The 18338-nt window shown below is 51.3% G+C and overlaps 1 protein-coding gene across 3 annotated transcripts in view; it reads left to right on the forward strand.

Annotated features, from left to right (window-relative positions):
- The window catches only part of TECPR2 (tectonin beta-propeller repeat containing 2), a 98484-nt gene that overhangs the window by 31914 nt on the left and 48232 nt on the right, over nucleotides 1-18338 (forward strand). For all 3 annotated transcript variants that reach the window (XM_059374031.1, XM_059374032.1, XM_059374033.1), the window contains exons 5-9: nucleotides 2213-2370; nucleotides 10247-10559; nucleotides 11585-11717; nucleotides 15007-15321; nucleotides 16144-17141. In XM_059374031.1, the coding sequence (XP_059230014.1) occupies nucleotides 2213-2370; nucleotides 10247-10559; nucleotides 11585-11717; nucleotides 15007-15321; nucleotides 16144-17141 (1917 nt within the window). The remainder of the gene's footprint in view (nucleotides 1-2212; nucleotides 2371-10246; nucleotides 10560-11584; nucleotides 11718-15006; nucleotides 15322-16143; nucleotides 17142-18338) is intronic.

The following is an 18338-nucleotide window of genomic DNA, read 5'->3' on the forward strand; positions in this document are numbered from 1 at the left end:
GTTTTGGTTGGAGCGTATGAAGAAGATCTGGCCTCTCACAGACCTGTAGTTAGAAACAGGACAGTATTGTACGAGCCTTTTTAGAGAATTGTGGATATTCTTCGTGAATCTTATCCCCAACTGATGGATGGTGGTTTCCCTAAGGTCAGTTGTAACTGGGAAGCTGAAACTGTGTGGATGGATTTTTTTTGTCCTCTTACAGCGAAATCCAGCAGCCTGCCTGGCACTTTGAGTGGCTCTTTGATCCCTGTGTGATTTTGTAATATCATGTGTTGGTCACTTGGAAAATATTGATCTTACTGAATGATGCAGATCTTTCCAAATGTTGAAATTTAATTATATAATATCAAAGAATGTGTTTTTGTCAATAATACCATCATTCTGATCAGAAAAGGCTATAGAACTGCCCAAGTTCACAAGGGTTGTTACAAGCTTTCAATTCTAAGCCTAATTTGAGAACTTGAAATTTATTATCAGCAACAAACACAATTGTTTTCACTAAAGTGACAAGGCCACTTTGTTCCATCAGAGAAAATGTCTGCCAAATACCCATGTTTGAGTAATTATAGTATGTCAAGAAAAATGGCATTCTGGGGCGGGGGTTGGTGGGGAAGGCAGCTGGTTGCGCTCCCAGCTCTAACAGTCAAGTGCTTTTCCTTGAGAACCAGAGTACCTCAGTGTGCAGCAGCAGGACTGGGCGTGCCTGCCCCATTTCATCACACAAGATTCTAAACTGTGTCTCCCCAAGAGCCAGGATTTAATGAAATTATAAATGTTCTGCGTCAAAGACCATCTTCAGTGAAATGCACATTTTTTCCCATGAGTGGTGGCAGAGGACACAGTGACGATTAGTGGCATTCAGTGCCCTGCTCTCCCCTCCATGGCTTTTGTGTCATTGCCAATGTCAGCTCAGTGAAAAAGGCAGATGCGATCTAGTATTATGACGGAAACAGTCCGGGCCTTGCAGACCCCGTGGAAAGGACTGCGGAGCCCGCTTGGAGAACCGCTGTTGTGCAGGAAAGCATTGAGGTTATTAGGAGCCCCGGTGTTGTTCCTTCCTTCTGCTCGGGCCTGCAGACAGCGCCAGGCCCGCACCGCTCGCAAGCCTGCATTTCACAAAACGGAGAGAAAGCCACATGTAGAAAACAATGTCCTTAGCGTGCTGGGAACTTACTTCCCACCTTTATTGAGGTTCTGATAGCTGTTGTTGTTTTAAATACAGGTATAAAGAGATTTGCAAAAAAAAAAAGATATGGGAGGTTGAGTGTTTTTGCAAAATTCATAGAATAAATTTAGTTCATTATAAGCTAAGTCTAAAACTGAAAAGCTACAGTTTACATAACTACAAACGTGGGAGGAAAATCTGCTTTAAAAGTACTTGATGTTTGGGGGTAAAGAGAATTTCTCTATCTTCACTGTGTTGGTGATTGTATAACTGTATGCATTTTTCAAAATCCATACAACCATCTATCTAAAAAGGGTCAGTTTTACTGTATGTAAATTTTACCCGTAAATCTGATTGCTGCTCTTCCTCCTACCCCCAAGAGGTTTGTGACAGAGCATCAGGATTTCTTAAACAACTGAAGAAACAGGTTTGGGAGAAGAGTAACTTGTAGAAGCAGATTTTTGACACCAAGAAATAGAGTTTGTGCCGGCAGTAAAATGCCTTCTGGAGTTTACCTTTGTTCTTCAATATATTTAAAGCTGTTTGAATTTCTTTCTTGTTTTTTTCTGACCCTTTCAGTTGGCATGGATATAATGTCCCCAAAATTGCCTTGAACTCTTTGTGGGGGAAGGGTGTAATGTGACCTTAGGTGATAGTTGCCACAATAATTTTATAGAAAGTCCCATTGTGTTTGATTAGAATAAATAATAGTGATGGTGTAACATATTTCCACTTAGATCCCTATGGACTCTTCTTTGAACTGCCTCCCGAGAATGTTTTAAAAGAAATTACATAGTATTCTTCATGTTTCCTGCCAAACTTGATATAGGCTGAGAAAGGTTGTTAATGTTGTTTTCTCATTAGTAAGAACTTTTCCAAACAATTTTATCACAGTGGGTTGACACTGAATCTGTTGAGAATTAGCCACATACGTTTTAAGGTATAAACTGACCTGAATACAAACAACAGAAGGATGTTTCCCGTTACAGAGGAAGTCGGGTTGCTTGAACTCTGCACTGAGTTGGCTTTAACTGGACTCTCTCACAGGGCGTGTGTAACTCGCATCTGGTGTTGGAGGAGCCGTCTTCCATCGTGCAGCTGGATTATAGCCAGAAAGTGCTGCTCGTGTCTACACTACAAAGAAGCCTGCTTTTTCACATGGAAGAAAAGTCTGTCAAGCAGATTGGAACACAACCAAGGAAAAGGTGGGCATTGCAAGTGCCCCAGCCTGGTGGTTACAGAGGGGCTTTAAGTTTTCCTAGGTTTCCTGTTTGCCATCTGCAAGCCCACAGCTGCTCTAAGCCTGGGGTGCCCAGTGGGTCCCTAACCTGCCTAGGGCACCTTGTCCCAGCATCAAACGGGAACAACGCATCCCTCTTGTTCTTCTGGGAGAACGTGCAGGCGTGGCCTTCCTGCCTTGAGTGCCAGGATCTGGGGGAGTCTCCAATGTGGTCTGCTTTGGGTCCACTCCTGTGCAGGTGCCCCCCTCCCACAGTCCCAGTCAAGGGTCAAGGCCCCGCTGCACCGTGTGGGCTGGGCCAGGCTTCGGGATAAGAGGCAGACAAGGTAGATAGGAGCCCACCATCATGAAAACTTAATAAACTCAGCAGGAAAGTTAATTGTTGTGTTACGTGCTGTGGAGCAGTGTGCGGGGTGCTGTGAAACTTCTCCCCAGCCTGGAGCGGCAGGCGGACTCCCTGAAGGAGTGGGCAGGGGAGCAGTGGAACTGGACAAGAAGAGTGGGAGGCTTCCCGGCTGAGAGATTGTCCCCCGGTGACCTGCCACCCGGAAGGACAGCAAGAGAAGGGGTAGGCCAAGTCCAGTCGCCTCTCCGCCATGCGGGAAGAGGCAGCAGGAGTGCATGGGGGGTCTCCTTGCCAGAAACACGTGTAGAGCCCTGGGGCCCAGTTTACCTGGGGGTGGGGCCAGTGAGGAGGGGCTGGGTAGAGTGGTGAGGCCACCCCCTCATCCTGAGAGAGAGGGGCAAGAGCCATGTGGGGGCAGGAAGAGCCGATGGGCGCCGGCAGCTTGTGGATTGGCAGCGGGATTTGGAGAAGTTCCTGGTAAAAGGGCACTGTTGCCTGGAGAGGATCAGAGGGGCTGGTGGCAGGTGGGCTGGGGAGTGGGGTGAACAGGCTGACAGTGGGATGCGCGTTGGCTGCGCGAGGGAGGGAGGGCCCATGGAAGCTGGTGGTGACAGCCAGGCGGGTGATGGATGGCCCAGAGACGGGGAGGTCACATGGGCGGAGTGTGGCAGCCCTTAGCTATTAAAAGACCTGGTCAAGCTTCCCTTTGGCTTCTGTTTTCCATGCTGAATATCCCCTCAATCCATCAACAATTTAGCCTTTTTATAGCAGTAGTCTCCCGGTTGGCCCCTGGAAAACACAGTGGAATTTGGAGTTCTGGCTTAGGGGTTCTGCACGTCTTCATCTTGTCTTTCCCTCTGCCGCTGTCTCCCTCTTCTGCCTGATGCTTTGTTCTGACTTGGCATCAGTGTCTCACTACACTCTTTTTGGAAGGGTAGTGCAGGATAGAGAGGTAGGAAAACCAGTTCCTTTTCACGGGGAGCAGCCAATAGTTCTTCTCTTAAAACCTAGTCTTCCAGCCTCCAGTGTGGAAACCTAAGCAAGTTTCCAGAAGCCCCTCCTGGTGCACATGTGTGATCGAGTCTTTTGGCCTATGCTGGGCACTGTTCCAGGCTGCGGATGCAAACAAATGTCTCCCCTTTCTTCCTGGGAGGTCTGTTTCACTGAGCCCTAGAGGAGTGGGGCTAACACAGAATAAATGGAAAAGTTGGTCATCCCTGTGTCTTAAAGATTGTTTTTCTGTTGTATGTATTTGAGCTTGTGGTTCAGAAGGGGCATCTGGCGAGTCTGCCCCCTGGAAGCCGTGTGTCATCCAGCACGTGTGGGGCAGTATTATGCGGTGGGCAGGTGGGCAAGGGACAGGGCTCTGCCCCCAAGCAGAATAGCTGTGTAGGCGGCAGTGTGTGCTGCAGAGAAGGCAGTTGGGGTGAAGCCTGGCGGGGGGGGGGGGGGGGCGGGCACGCTCTCTTAGAATAGACTGGAAAGACTTCTGTGGGGAAGTGATATTTGAGCAGAAGCCTCAGGCATGGGAAGAGCTGCTGGAGGAGAATTCTGGTCTCAGGAAACAGCGAATGCCAAGGCAGCGGATTCAGCCAGGGCTTCAGCATTCGGGGAGCCAGAGGGGGCCGGGTGACCAGGGAGCAGTGGGTTGGGTGCACTGGTAGAAAATGAGGTTGGAGGGGTGCCTGGGTGCCTCAGTCGGTTAAGCGTCTGCCTTCAGCTCAGGTCATGATCCCAGGGTCCTGAGATCGAGTCCCACATCGGGCTGCCTGCTCAGTGGGAAGTCTGCTTCTCCCTCTGTCCCTGCCCCTGCTCGTGTTCTCTTTCTCACTGTGTCTCTCTCTGTCAAATAAATAAATAAAATCTTAAAAAAAAAAAAAAATAAAGAGAGAAAGAAGATGAGATTGGAAAGGAGGGCCGGAGCCAGCTTAGGGGCAGGGCTAGAGCACCACGCTGGCTGGCTGTTGCCCAGCTTATCCTAGGCATAACCAAAGGCTCTTAAGTGCTGTAGGCAGGAGAATGGCCACGTGAGCGCTGTTTCAGAGCTCACCCAGTTCTGCGTGGAGACTCGACTGGAGATGGGCAGGAGCAGGAGAGGAGGGTGCTGTGGGAGTCCTGGGAGCGGGCGTGGGGGCTGGCCCTGGCGGTGGCCGTCAGGAGACCGGGCGATGCAGGGAGCTGCAATTAGGATAATGCAGGATAAAGCGGGATAATGCTTTCCCTGGGGCAGGGTAACGGATTGGATGTGGGCAAGGGGAAGGAAAGAAGAGAAGGTTTCGTGCCAGTGGCTGCGGCAGCTGCTGTGGTGGAAACACAGGGCGAGCCCGGGTTTGAGGTCTGGACAGCCATTCGGTTGGGGGCATTATTGAGCTGGAGGTGCCTGTTAGGTAGTAGTCAAGCAGGAGTCATCGTGAGGACTGACATCTCCAGGCCCACAGGTCGTTAGATGCAGGCGACACTGAGACCCTGACATCGGGGAACAGTGTTTTTCACGTGACATTGAAAAAGCCTCATCGAGTCTCTGCTGTGTTCTGGGCACCCTTCTCCATCTGAGGTGATAGCTGTGACCTGGGAAGACCTCTCATCTCGGGAGGCTCATATTCCTGACGGGGGAAACCAACATTAAATAAATATGTTCTAGAATGTTCGGGAGTAATCAGGATATGGACTACAGAGGAGGGAGCAGGGGACATGGGTGCATGCTCTAGATAGGCAGGGAGGGACAGCTCTTCCGCAGGAGGGACCAGAGCAGATTCCTGAAGGAAGGGCAGAAAGAGCCAGGACTTTGAAGAGAAGCTCTTGAGGCAGAAGCAGTGTGTGCCAAGCGTTTGAGTGTTTGCAGAGCAGCAAGGCCACGTGGGCCTTGGTAGGGTAGGGCCAGGGTAGGACCCCGTCGCGTAGGCTTTGTGAGCCTTACGCGGGGCTGCTTTATTCTAGCACGCCAGCAGTCGTGAGAGGCTTTGACCAGGGCAGGTCACGTGACCCTTGCTGCTCTTGGGAGGGGACAAGAGTGGCAGCTCAGGGGGCCAGCCGGGGGCTCAGGCCAGGGTAGGGTGGTAGGAATGCTTGGAGGGCAGAGCTGCAGGTTTGCTCTGGTGGGTGAGGGAGGGAGATGAGTCAGAGGCCGTGGCTGAGCTCTCGGGTGGGGGGTGGCGGCGCTCTGGCCTCCAGAAGTCTGGCGGAGAGGACAGAGGGGCTGTTGCAGACAGGTGGCATAGTCTTCCTCCAGGGGGCAGCCAAAGGGGCAGGGCGGCAGGTGTGCATCTCAGGAAGCAGGTGCGGCCAGAGCCTGTAGCACGTGGACGGTCTGGACAAGCTCTGGGACGATGAGCTCGCCGCGGGTGTGAGCATGGTTTGGGGGCGCGGTTGTCTCTGTTCTGGGCATCGGCAGAGACTGGGACGTGAGGAGGGGTCAGAGGAGTGAGAAGTCGGAGGCCACATGGAGGAAGTGTCACAGGGCCAGCCACTGTGTCAGAGCTGCTGACTACCCGGAGAGATGGCCTGAGATAGACATTTGGATACAGCGACCTGGTGGCTACACACGGTCTTGCTCAAGGAGAGGAGCCGAGGGTGAAAGGGCTGGAGGGGACAGGATCACCGTGCTTGGGGATAGCTTTGCAGGAGGCTGGTTTTGTAGAAGGGAACGCAGGAGGGGGCGCTTTGCAGGGAGCGCGTCTGCTGAGAGCTTTGTGAGATGGGCTGGGTGGCTGGCGCTGGCTGGCACGGAGCACGAGATGGCGGTGCCTGTCGTGACCTCCCTGGAGCCTGCTGGTGGGTGACAGAGTGGCCTGAATAGGGCGGGAGCGTTCTCAGCGGGCAGCAGAGCGTGGGCACCCCGAGCCTGCATCTGCAGGCAGGGGACCGCAGTGTGGGGGATGGGGTCGTCCTTTTCGGATGGAGTTTGTGAGCCTCCTCAGACCGGACCAGATAATGCATGTTACTCCCAGAAGACGTCAGAGCCCCCAGCTGTCCCCAAATGTGTTGTATCTTTGCTCTCCTCGGGCTCTGTGTTGCACTATCTCATGTGGGAACCCTCTCCCTACCTATTAGGTGTCCCGTGGCCCTGTCCTCAGGGCCCCTGCGCAAGGCCATCCGTGCATGTGGATGTGGGGAGTCTACCCCCGAGCAGAGCCAGCACCAGGTTCTGGAACAGGGCCACTGCTGTCGTGCCTGTGTGGTAGTCTGTGGGCAGTTGGCTGCTGAGCCTTTTGTCACCCATCATAGACTTTCATTCTCTTGCCTCAGGCTCTCTGTCCATGCTCAGCATTTCAGGTCTGGGGTACCAGCGGATTATACAGCTTGTTAGAAAACACTCCTTCCAGGGCTCCCAGCTGGCTCAGCAGTACAGCACGAGACTCTTGATCTTAGGGTTGTGAGTTTGAGCCCTACACTGGGGGTAGAGAGTGCTTAAAAATAAAATCGTTTAGGGGCACCTGGGTGGCTCAGTGGCTTAAGCGTCTGCCTTCGGCTCAGGTCATGATCTCAGGGTCCTGGGATTGAGCCCTGCATTGGGCTCTGTGCTCAGCGGGGAGCCTGCTTCCACCTCTCTTCCCTCTGCCTGCCTCTCTACCTGCTTGTGATCTCTCTCTCTCTCTCTCTCTGTGTCAAATAAATAAATAAAATCTTTAAAAAGAAATAAAATCGTTTTAAAGTCCCAAAACAAAAAACTACAACTTTCATGTTAATGTGACTTATAAAGGGAATTAACGTATTTTTTTAAAGTCATCAGTGATTTTTCTGCAAGTCACCTCCATCAAATTAAGAAAGTGGGTTGATGAAGTTATGATTTTAGAGTCCTGCAGTGCCTGGGCCTTGAAAGTTGGGGTCTGAGGGTCCGCTTCAGAACGACTGCAGCAGGTGCTGCACCATCGTGCTGCCGGCAGGTGGCGCTGCACCTGCCCTAGCTAGTTATCCCCGGCTTAGCCGCCTCCCCCCCAGTCTCCCTCCCCCACCACCAACCACACATCACATGTTCCAGCAGTTCCGGAGAGCCAGCTGCCCGCCAGGACCCTCTCGCATGCTCCTTCCCCCACAGTGCCCGTTCTGTCCTCAGCCGGGAATAGTCCCTGGTCTAGTCCTCTCCTGCCCCAGTCAGATGCCTCCCGTCTGGACCACTCATGGGGCCCTTTGAGCCTCAGATGGTCTTGCACTGGTTCTTACCCACGCACACGTCTGCCTGCGCCTGTTCTCAGCCAGGGCCAGGCTCTCGTGTCGTTTCTCTTTCACGTTGCCCATGGCACTGGGTCTCACACGGGGCAGGACTCCCTCGGTGTTTGTTCAAGTGAGTGCTGCAGTTATCCAAGGTGAGCGGATCAAAGTGGAAGGGACAGGAGGTTTTTAAGAGGACCTATAAATAGAAGGAAAACATTTAACAAGTGGGTCACCAAACAGAAATCGATTGGACAGGAAGGGCAAGGGGAAGAGGTTACGGACTGCCCTGTGATAATTCCTTTGGGTCTATTTAGAGAATCTTTCCAGACAAAATCCACCAAAGGCAGTAATCAAACCCGAGGCCGATTATAGAGTTGTCCGGGAATGATCGACAGTGTTAGAACAGTCTTGGTTCATCTAACAATCTTCGTCTCAAAGCTGAATCTGATATTCAGTACTTTCCTTGGGCCTCATCCAGAGGGATTTAGTTACTCTGCACCCAGAGGGACCTAGAGAGAGACTGACCGGCAGAGAACGTCCAGATAACTCTGTGTCACCATGTGAGATGGGCTCTGGAGACAGCCTTCAGGAGGACCCATGTGCTGCTGTGTGCAGGGAGGGTGAGGAGAGAGGCACAGGGCTGTGTGTGGGACCAGGGGCCCATCCCAGCTGGGAGCATCTGGAGCCCGGTCCGGAGGGTTACCACGTCAGCAGCAGCACTTCTGTGCCCTCCTAAACCGGCTCACTTAAGCTTCACTTTAACCTTTGAGATGGGAAGGATTACCCCAGAAGGAAACTGAGCTCCAGAAAGTTCACATAGTAAATATTTCTATTTATTATTTCTACTGCTTCAAGTCCCAGAAGCATTTTGAACTCTTGAACTCTGAGCTCTGGTAGGAGCCCGAGATTGGACAAAGGTGTGGGACCATGAGAACTCAGGAGAACCCCTCCGCCGGCTCAGCTGGGGAAGCATGCAACTCTTGATCGTGGGGTGTGGGTTCAAGCCCCACTTTGGGTGTAGAGATGGCTTAAAAATCCCTTTGGGGGAATAAAAGAATTCAGACTGCTGGTGGGAGCAAAGGTTGGATTAATCATATTGAAAAAAGTTTGAAATTATCTTTCAAACCTGAATGTAGTCAACTCAGCAACCCAGCAACTACCCGACAGCGCAGCAGTTCCATCTCCAGGAGACCCGGGCAGACTCTGACACACCCGTGTGCTAGGAGGAAATGCTCGTGGTATTGTTGTTTAAAATAGCAAAGTAGAAATAATTCAAATGCCCATCAACAAGGGAGTGAGTGAAAAAAAATGCGGCATGCTATGTAGCAGTGAGAATGAATGAGCTATAGGTGTTTTGTCGGTAAAGGTAAATCTTTAATCAATATTAAAAGCAAGTGGCAAAAGTATACAAATAGCATCATTACTTTTTTTATGCAAATGGAAGATGATACTAAGATATGTAGCGTTTAGGGATATATAGGTATGTGGCTAAGCTATCAGTAGTAGAAGCAAGGGAATAGCAAACGCAAAATTCAGTCTGGTGATCACACCTGGGGAACGGAGGGGCAGGGACATTAGGAGTGTGGGAGAACACCACCTGCGTCACTGATGATTTATTTCCAAAGTTGAGGGATGGGATCCTGGGTGTGCATTTCATTTGTTAGGCTTCATAATTTTACATGCCTTTAAGCATGTGTGTGTGCACCTGTGTGTATATATGGTATAAAATGATATGTGTTATTTATATAAAACATACATTTTGTGTTAGGTATTTCATAATTTTAAAAATAGAAAAAATGACACCCCCGTGGACTGGACGGGAAGCTGGTCCCTGTGACGGGTTTAGACTCGGTCATAGGCGTGACGCTCATTCAGTGGGATGCTGGAGTGAGTACAGCATTCAGGGTTAGGATGAACAGAACTTCCAAGCAGGGAGAGGATGGTTGGACCTGGATTGTCCGTTTCCACCTCCATTTCCTCTTCTCTGACCCGGGAGCTGTACCGTTTGCCTCGTGGCACTGCTGCGAGGATTGAGCCAGAGGGTGGAGACGAAGCCCAGGGCACAGCATCATGACGGTTGCCAGGAGCCGGGCTGCCTTGCCGGCTCAGGGGCACATGCTTCCGAGGGGCTACAGGGAGGAGGAGGCACAGAGATGACCATGTCGTTGTAGTAACAACAGAGCAAACCATAGAAGAGGGTTTGAAAAAACATCAATCTTATTTAGGCTTATCCAAAAAATTCTTGTTAGAGTTGATGTCAAGGGCTGACAGCTATCACTTTAAATCAGTTTGTATCTGTTTCTTCTTCTTCTTTTTTTTTTTTTTTTTTTTTTTGTAATTTCAGCACTGGGAAATTTGGAGCTTGTTTTATACCAGGACTTTGTAAGCAGAGTGATCTGACCTTGTACGCGTCACGGCCTGGGCTCCGACTGTGGAAGGCGGACATCCATGGGACTGTTCAAGCCACGTTTATCTTAAAAGATGTCTTTGCTGGAGGAGTCAAGCCTTTTGAACTGTACCCACGTCTGGAATCCTCCAACAGGGGAAGTTGCAGCTTACCTGAGAAACACCTGGGGCTTGTTTCATGTTTCTTTCAAGAAGGCTGGGTGTTGAGTTGGAATGAATATAGTATTTACCTTCTAGACACAATCAACCAGGTAAGTTGCGTGATCGCACCATGCCTTTGGTGTCTTTATATGTTTATCTACGGACGGTCTCTTATAATGGTAGAAGAAACAGCATTAATTCTAATGCTTTACTTTTTCCTTTGCAAGGAAATCAGGTAAGGGTCTAATTATGTTATAGATTTGGTTTTGGTAGAACCTTCTAGCTGTTCTGCCTCTAAGCTGAAGTGTCGTCTGCCTGGCATGGCTTCCTCACCTGGAACCTGAGGGTAGGGCAAGGGGGACTGGGGCCACCAAGCTGCTGTTTAACCCTGAGTTGGTTTCTCTTCTGAAGGAACACTTCGAAAGGCATCTCTGTATTCTTCACTTATAGACAACTTAAGTTTTCTTCTTTCTCTGGGTACTCTTTGAACTTGATGCACACTTAGTAGTGAGTGGGGTTGAGAGGTTTGGTGACTTTGTATCAGTTCCTTTCTTCTGAGCCCTTACCCCAGTGCTTTCTGCGACAGGTGGCATTAACTTCACGAGACAAAGGGGCTGTCCACATGCAGATGTTGTGGCTTCCATCAGAGTGTACACAGCACCATGATGGGCAGCTTTCAGACTAATGGCATGCTTCTAGATGTTCATCAGGATTATTAACTTCTCTCTCTGCCTACTTGTGATCTTTGTCTGTCAAATAAATAAATAAGATCTTTAAAAAAAATAAATTTTTAAAAAAGATTTTATTCATTTATTTGACAGAGATCACAAGCAGGCAGAGAGGCAGGCAGAGAGGGGGAAGCAGGCTCCCTGCTGAGCAGAGAGCCCGATGCGGGGCTCAATCCCAGGACCCTAAGATCATAACCTGAGCCGAAGGCAGAGACTTTAACCCACTGAGCCACCCCGGCACCCCTTGCATTTGTCACTTCTAAGCTGGTTCAGAAAGAGCCTGGCAGAGCACAGGTGTCATCGGACTCTTCCGGGCTCCTGCACCTTTGTGACCGCTTTCAGCCGTTAATATTGCCTGGTTGTGTGATTTTCTTTTTCTTTTTCTTTTTTTCTTTTTTTTTGGACAGGCCACAATTGCTGGTTTGGAAGGATCAGGTGACATCGTGTCTGTTTCCTGCACAGAAAATGAAATATTTTTCTTAAAGGGAGATAGGAACATTATAAGAATTTCAAGCCGACCTGAAGGATTAGCATCAATAGGTTTGTATTTGTTATAAAATGTGCTGTGTATACGTAATTGTAGTTTATAACTGATAAAGCTTATTAGCATTACTTTGTTAAACAACTGTAGCTTTATCTGAACAAGGAAGTATTTGGAGGGTTTCCTATGATTCTTTTTTTTTTTAAGATTTTTTTGTTTTGTTTTGTTTTAGAGAGAGAGTGTGTAAGAGCAGGGGGAGGGGCAAAGGGAGAGGGCGAGAATCTTAAGCAGACCACACACTGAGTGCGGAGCATCACTCCAGGCCTCAATCTCACGACCCTGAGCTCATGACCTGAGCTGAAACCAAGAGTCAGATGCTTAACCCACTGAGCTGCCCAGGCCTCCCTCCTGGGATTCTTAAAATATGGTTTACAGTGCTCTTCTTGAAGCTTATCTACTTTAAGGCTCACATCAGACAGCCTCGCATTTGGTGAAGTGGTTCCATGGGTCTGGAAGGTGGGGGCTGGACGAGTAGTGAGGAGAACTCAGCACCCACGTGACTGGCCACCGGCACCCTGAGACTGCCTGTGGGGTTGATACTTCAAAGCACAGATTTGCCAAGATTTTAGGACATTGAAATCTGTTCTCTGGAACGTGTCCTTTACCCTCCACGCAATTCTTCCGTATGACACTGATCGTTCTCCGCGCTTCTGTCTGCTTGTTCTAAGTCCCACAGCCCCGGTTCTGGCGAGCATGTTCCCGTGCACACATCATGATACTTGGTGTATTTGGGGCTTGTCAGTGAACTTGTCCCCATGGTGACAGCAGCCATGTGGGGAGCCCCTCCTCCTCTCTGTCCCTCGCTTTGTTCTCACTGTGTTCCAGACACTCCAGAGCACTTAACAATCATGACCTCATAAAATCCTGAACACAGCCCTGCATGGAAGGTACTGATTCTCCAGACGAGCCTGGGGCTGTGGAAATTGCAGCGGGTCCCGAAGACACCACTGCTGGGGGGATGTGAGCCGCACGCGGGGGACATCTGTGTGGCCCCCGAGGCCCCGCACATGTGTAGCCTCGAGTTCACGGAGCAATTTCACAGGCATCTTGTTTGATGCTCAGGACAAGCCTGCCGGAAACATGAGGCAGGTGGCCCTGCCCCGGCCTTTCCCCAGCCAGTCCCCCTTCTCCCCGGGGCTGGGAACGGCCTCGTGCCTTCCTCGCTCACTGCTCCGGTTGCCACCATGTCCCAGGTGGTGTGCAGGGCACCCCCACCCCAGCTGAGCGCTCCAGGTTCCTGCCACCACCCCCGTCCCCAGCACCCCAGGCGGGTCTGAGTGCTGGCTGTGTGCCCTCCCTGACGTGGCCTGCTTTAGCCGGGGCTGCCCTCTGCTCTCAGTTCAGGTCTTCCTGTATCTTTGACACTTTCCCTGAGTGCTTCAGTTAAGTCGGCCTCCCAGTCTTCGCTGGAGTTCCCGGGGCCTTTCCTCCTACCGCTGTTGCAGCCGGGGGGCTGTTTCCTTACCATGTCCTTCCCTCACCAAGTAGTAAACCTTTTGGTTGCGAGGATCTTGTAGCTCAGCTTTGTGGCCCCAGATAGCATATGGCACACAGAAGCCCCGAGTGAGTGTTTCTTAATCCGCGGTGTCCCGTTTCAGATTAGAAAACCAAGGACTGGGGGCGTGGGTAAATGACAAGCCCCAAATCCACGAGCCCCGCCTTCCGACTGCTGCTGCAGCGGACGCTTCTGCTGCTCCTGCCTGGCTACGTTGGTCAGAAGTGTGGACCTTTTGTCAGAGCTACGGGCTTAGGGTATCTTGACCCTGGAGGCATCCTTGCTCTGCCTTCTGCTCTCACCAGCACTAGCTGGTGTCTGAGTCACTGCAGGAGAGGGAGGAGAGGGAGTAGAAGGCCTGGACCCAAGTGGGTGGGCCACTTGCAAACCCAGGGCCTTCTAGAGCGGGAAGCAAGGCAGGAGCAAGTCAAGGGAAGGGCCTCCAGGCGGCAAGCCCCTGCGCCCCCAGGCGTTACTAAGGCCTTTGTCCTTTTGTATGTTAGAATACAAAGTCTGGTTAGTAGGAAAATATCCCAAAGAGCCTCTCAGACCCAGATATTTAGGACTTGAAAAGATGAAAATGTCCTAAGGGGTACCTTGGCCCCCACTTTACTGCCTCTTACAAGATGGCGGGGCGGGCGTGGGGTGGGAGTGAGATATGTCTTGGGTCAGAGGGTCGGTCAGGGTAGCTGTCACCCCAGGCCGCAATCTCTGTGGAACAGGACTAAGCTCTGAGTCTTAGTTTGCGGAGCTGGCATCTGCATGGTGTGGTCAAGGGCGGGCGGCTCGCGGGAGGGAAGTGCGGGGGGCTGCTCTGTGTCCGCGCCGTCCCCAGTGGCTGCCGAGCGCTTGCAGTGTGGGGAGCGCAGCTGCGTTTACGTTGTGCTCGACTTTGAGTTTAAATAGCTGCACATGGCAGTGACTGCTGTATTGCACAGGACAGCTCTAGACCGAGACCTGCCATCGGCTCATGTGGTCTTTAACAAGTCACTTCCCTGGCCAGGCTTCGCTCCGTGCAGAGCCCTGCGTGTCCGTCCCCAGCTCGCACAGAGAAGCCCCTAGTTTGCCCCGGGGCCACCCCCATTAGAGGACAGGAGTTCCTGTCTGACTGGTGGTCCCCGAACAGTGCCGGGCCCGTAGTGGGTACGTGCTATTGGGATGGCTGAGTGGGTGAAGTCGTCCATAGTCCTGTGTACGGGGTCCTGTGGCTGGAGCCCTGGTGGCCATGGCGACTTGTGCTATTGTGTTGAGAAGGACGAGTCCGTGAAGGTGAGAAACTCGCTGGCTCTTGGTCGTGGGTACAGAGCAGGGTGCCTTGAGCCTCTGCTGCCACATCCTCACGCCGCACTTCTCTGTCCTGCGTTTGTTCTCATGGAAAATGCCCTTTCTCTTCTTAAATTTCAAGAAATATAGGTATGCATATATTTTTCAAGTGCCTTTTGAGCTCTTTTATGTTTAAGGTGTGATCTAAGTAGGGGCTATCACTAAGCCCTCTTCTTAGAAACAGGTCATTTGTCTTCTTCAGGAGTTATTTCTGAATTGGTGTAAGAAATGCTGTATGCTTAGTAGTGTTCCATTCCTATGAGCTATTTATAGAAAATCGCCGTGACGAGTCATTTTCCTGATTGTGTGAGCTCCCCGGAGCACAGAGCCGTTGTGGACTGTTATGTGCGACCTTCCCGCTTCAGCAGTCTCTCTATGCCTAGCGGGCGGGGATTTAGGGTTAGCAGACTGAATGAGAGCTTGTCGACTTCCTTAGACAGCCAGCAGTGACCCCCAACTCTCTTTCTCAGCGCGAGATGGTCTGGAGACACCGGGATGCGCAGAGCAGGCCCCTGGGCAACGTGGGGAGAAGCCGTTGGGGGCCCCGGTTTCGGAGACAAGGCTCAGAGGCTCTTCCGTGGCCAGCTCTGTGGCCAGCGAGCCCAGGAGCAGGAGCAGCTCGCTCAACTCCACCGACAGTGGCTCTGGGCTCCAGGCAGCTCCAGAGCTGGGGAGGGGAGGCCAGTCCGCCTCGCAGAGATTCAGCGTGATCAGCTCCGAAGACTTCGACCAGGAGCTTGTCGTGAAGCCTCTGAAAGTGAAAAAGAAGAGGAAGAAGCGATCAGGTACCGTCCTTCACAAAACGCACACTGACTCCTTACGCAGGGTCGTTCTCGCACAGTTTTGGGGAGTGCTCCTTGCCCTGCGTGAGCATTTGCCCATTTGGTGAGAAGCAGAGAAGGCTTCAGAAGACATGGGTGCTCTTTCCTCGGAGGAGTTTTACCGTGAAGTATTTCATATGTTAAGAAAGAGTACCACACACACTGAAAGCACCTTCGTGGGGTGTGAGTGATACAATAACACACACCTGTGTACTTACCACCCTGCTTGATGGGTCTGGGGCTGTAGTTAAGTAAAATTTTAGATGTATCCATGTAAAGCACGTATTAGACAAGAGACACTATGAGCCTGGATGGAAAGGCTCAGAAATAGAAGATTATGCTGGTGTCTAGATGGGTCGTTTTACGTTTGGTGTTGGATAGATTACCGACCATGGGATTTAACATAGAAATGGTTTAACTTTTTACTCCTTCATTCCTGTTAGGCCTCTCGAGCTACACATACGTACCAGATATTATTAATATTAACATGCTAAGCTTGTTAATAATTTTAAATAACTGGTCTACTGTCCATCCTTTCCTTTGTTTTCCAACATTAACATTTCTTGAGCGAGGCCTAGAGCCCATCACTGTCTCTGATGTTTGCATCCATTTAAGACATCTCTGCATGGGATAATTCGTACTTGAGAGATGCATTCCTCACCACTTAAATATCCTTCATTTGAAATGTACTTTTTCCCTTGAGCCAAAATTGTGTTTTTTAGTCTCTTACTATTTATATGGAGTCATACCCCATTTTAAACATTCTTATTTTAAATTTTAAATTAGAAGGTGCAAGCAGGAACACCTGCCACAGTTCCCTTGAATCAACTCCCTGCTATGAGTTTCCGGGTGACAGTCCCCAGTCCTTGAACACGGACCTGCTGTCTATGACCTCAAGTTTGGGCAGCATCGTGGATCGGTTGAGCACAGAGTCTCCTGACCAGGAGAGTAACCTCAGCAGTGAGGTGAATGGTGTCCTGCAGGAAAATATTGACCCCGAAGCGTTCAGTGTCCTGGAGGTGCCTGAGCCCGCCACTGCCATCCTGCATGAAGGGAATGGCGACAGACCTGGACTCCCACGATGTGACTGTGCAGAAGACACAGGGTCGCACAGTGGAGCGTGGACTTCACTCCTGGAGCTGAGGGAAGCTGTGGAAGGTAGTGATGTTACAGAACTCAGAGAGGAACCTTGTCCCACAGATGATGGACTGAATAGCAGACAGTCGCCCTGTGGAGAAAAGGACAGCTCTGCAGAGGCCCGGGAAGCAGGGGATATGGAGCTTGATGACCCCCAAAGCACTTTTTCTGAAGCCCCTTTCCTGGACTCCCCCCCGGTGCCTTCCAGCCTCAGCTGGGCCCCCCGTGCCGAGCCGCAGCTGCCAGGAACCGGAGCTGACGAAGGCTGTGCCGAGGAGCCCAGCAAGGAGCAGGGCTTCCTCACACGCATGGGGGGCCCCAGCCACCTCGGCTCACATCCCTGGCACACTGTCACCGACAGTGACACGGGCCTGAAGGAAATGGTTGCCTCGGGATGTGACTTGGGGAGTGTGAGAGGGCGGCTGACACCCCCAGTCTCTGCCTTGGCGGCTCACACCCATGAGCCTTGGCTCGAGCAGCCTTCACGGGACCCAGTGTTGACATCCAGTGACGAGGAGGACATCTATGCCCAGGGGTTGCCTTCCTCTTCCTCGGAGACGAGTGTGACAGAGCTCGGTGGTAGTCGCTCCCTGCAGGACCTGAGCCAGCCTGGCACGGAGGACACCGGGCTCCTAAAGTCAGATCAGGTATGTGGGTTTGGGGTGGTCGGTGTCCTGGGGTCCACCCAACCCACGTAGTCAATGATGATAATTCCTGATCATTTACATAACAGATTGTTTTCAAAATGCTTACTTTTCTTAGCAAGTCATTATTTTTCAGTGTATTTGGTTTCGAGACTAATCAGGTCTTATAACTTGTCCTGCTAAGTAATTGTGGGGTGTGGATTAGGAGTGTGAACGTGCGTGTGCTTCCCCTAAACGGACCACTAGATTCTCCCAGCGCTAACGACACACGTTGTTCGGGAAGCTCTTGCCGCTTGCCAGGCACCACGCTAAGCACTTTGTAAGTTCAACTCATTTCCTTCTCCAAGAACAAAACAAAAGTAGGTAAAGAAGTAGGTGCTGCCGTGGTCCCCATTTTACAGCGGAGGGAAGGAGTCGTAGGGAAACGGCTCACACAGGTCACATAGTGAGTGAAGGGCACGGCTGCCCAGGACCCCACTCCCCGCCTCTGTGCTGTCCTGCATCGGCAGAGACATGTCCTGCTTACTTGTTCTGAGACAAATGCCGGAAGGTGAGACCTTCCACTCCATCTCGCCTGTGCTCAGCATTTCTTGAGTGCCTTCGGCTGCCAGGCTCTGTGTTTGGTGTTGGCTGCTGCGGGCGCAGATAGCCAGTCTGGATCCCAGAATCTCCAGGGAGACCCAGACGTGCCTGCCGATCGTCTCAGCTGAGCACGACTCTTGGCCGATGCTGGCCAGCCAAGTCAGGGCTGTGGGAGGCCTGATGGGCGGGCTGACGTCTCGTGCAGGCTGTTGAGATTGGGGGCGAGAACTTTAGAAAAGCCCTCCCCTAGGTGAGAGGGGACCTGGTGCTTGGAGGACTGCTTCCTCCCTTCATGGTCCTCCCTCCTCCCCATCCAGTAGCTGGAAAACCAAGAGATTTTGTGGCATTTGCCAGGGGCGTGGGGCACTCGTCATGGGGAGCAGGGCTGGATTGAGAAGGGGCGGGTGCCATTCTCTGTGAAGCAGCGAACTTCCATATTTGGGTGATGGTGCAAGCACTTTGATTCCTTCTGCAGTTTAGAAAACTGTTAAGCTGCAAAGACTTCATTTAGCTCTTTTTTAAAGAATCATGGCAACAAACCATCAGTCTATAGAATTCAGCCAGACTCAGTATCTTGGCCAGATTTCCATTAGCCGCATGATGGGTCCATGCTTAAAA

Source organism: Mustela nigripes, chromosome 13 (genome assembly GCF_022355385.1).
Source record: "Mustela nigripes isolate SB6536 chromosome 13, MUSNIG.SB6536, whole genome shotgun sequence".
Taxonomy (NCBI): Eukaryota; Metazoa; Chordata; class Mammalia; order Carnivora; family Mustelidae; genus Mustela; species Mustela nigripes.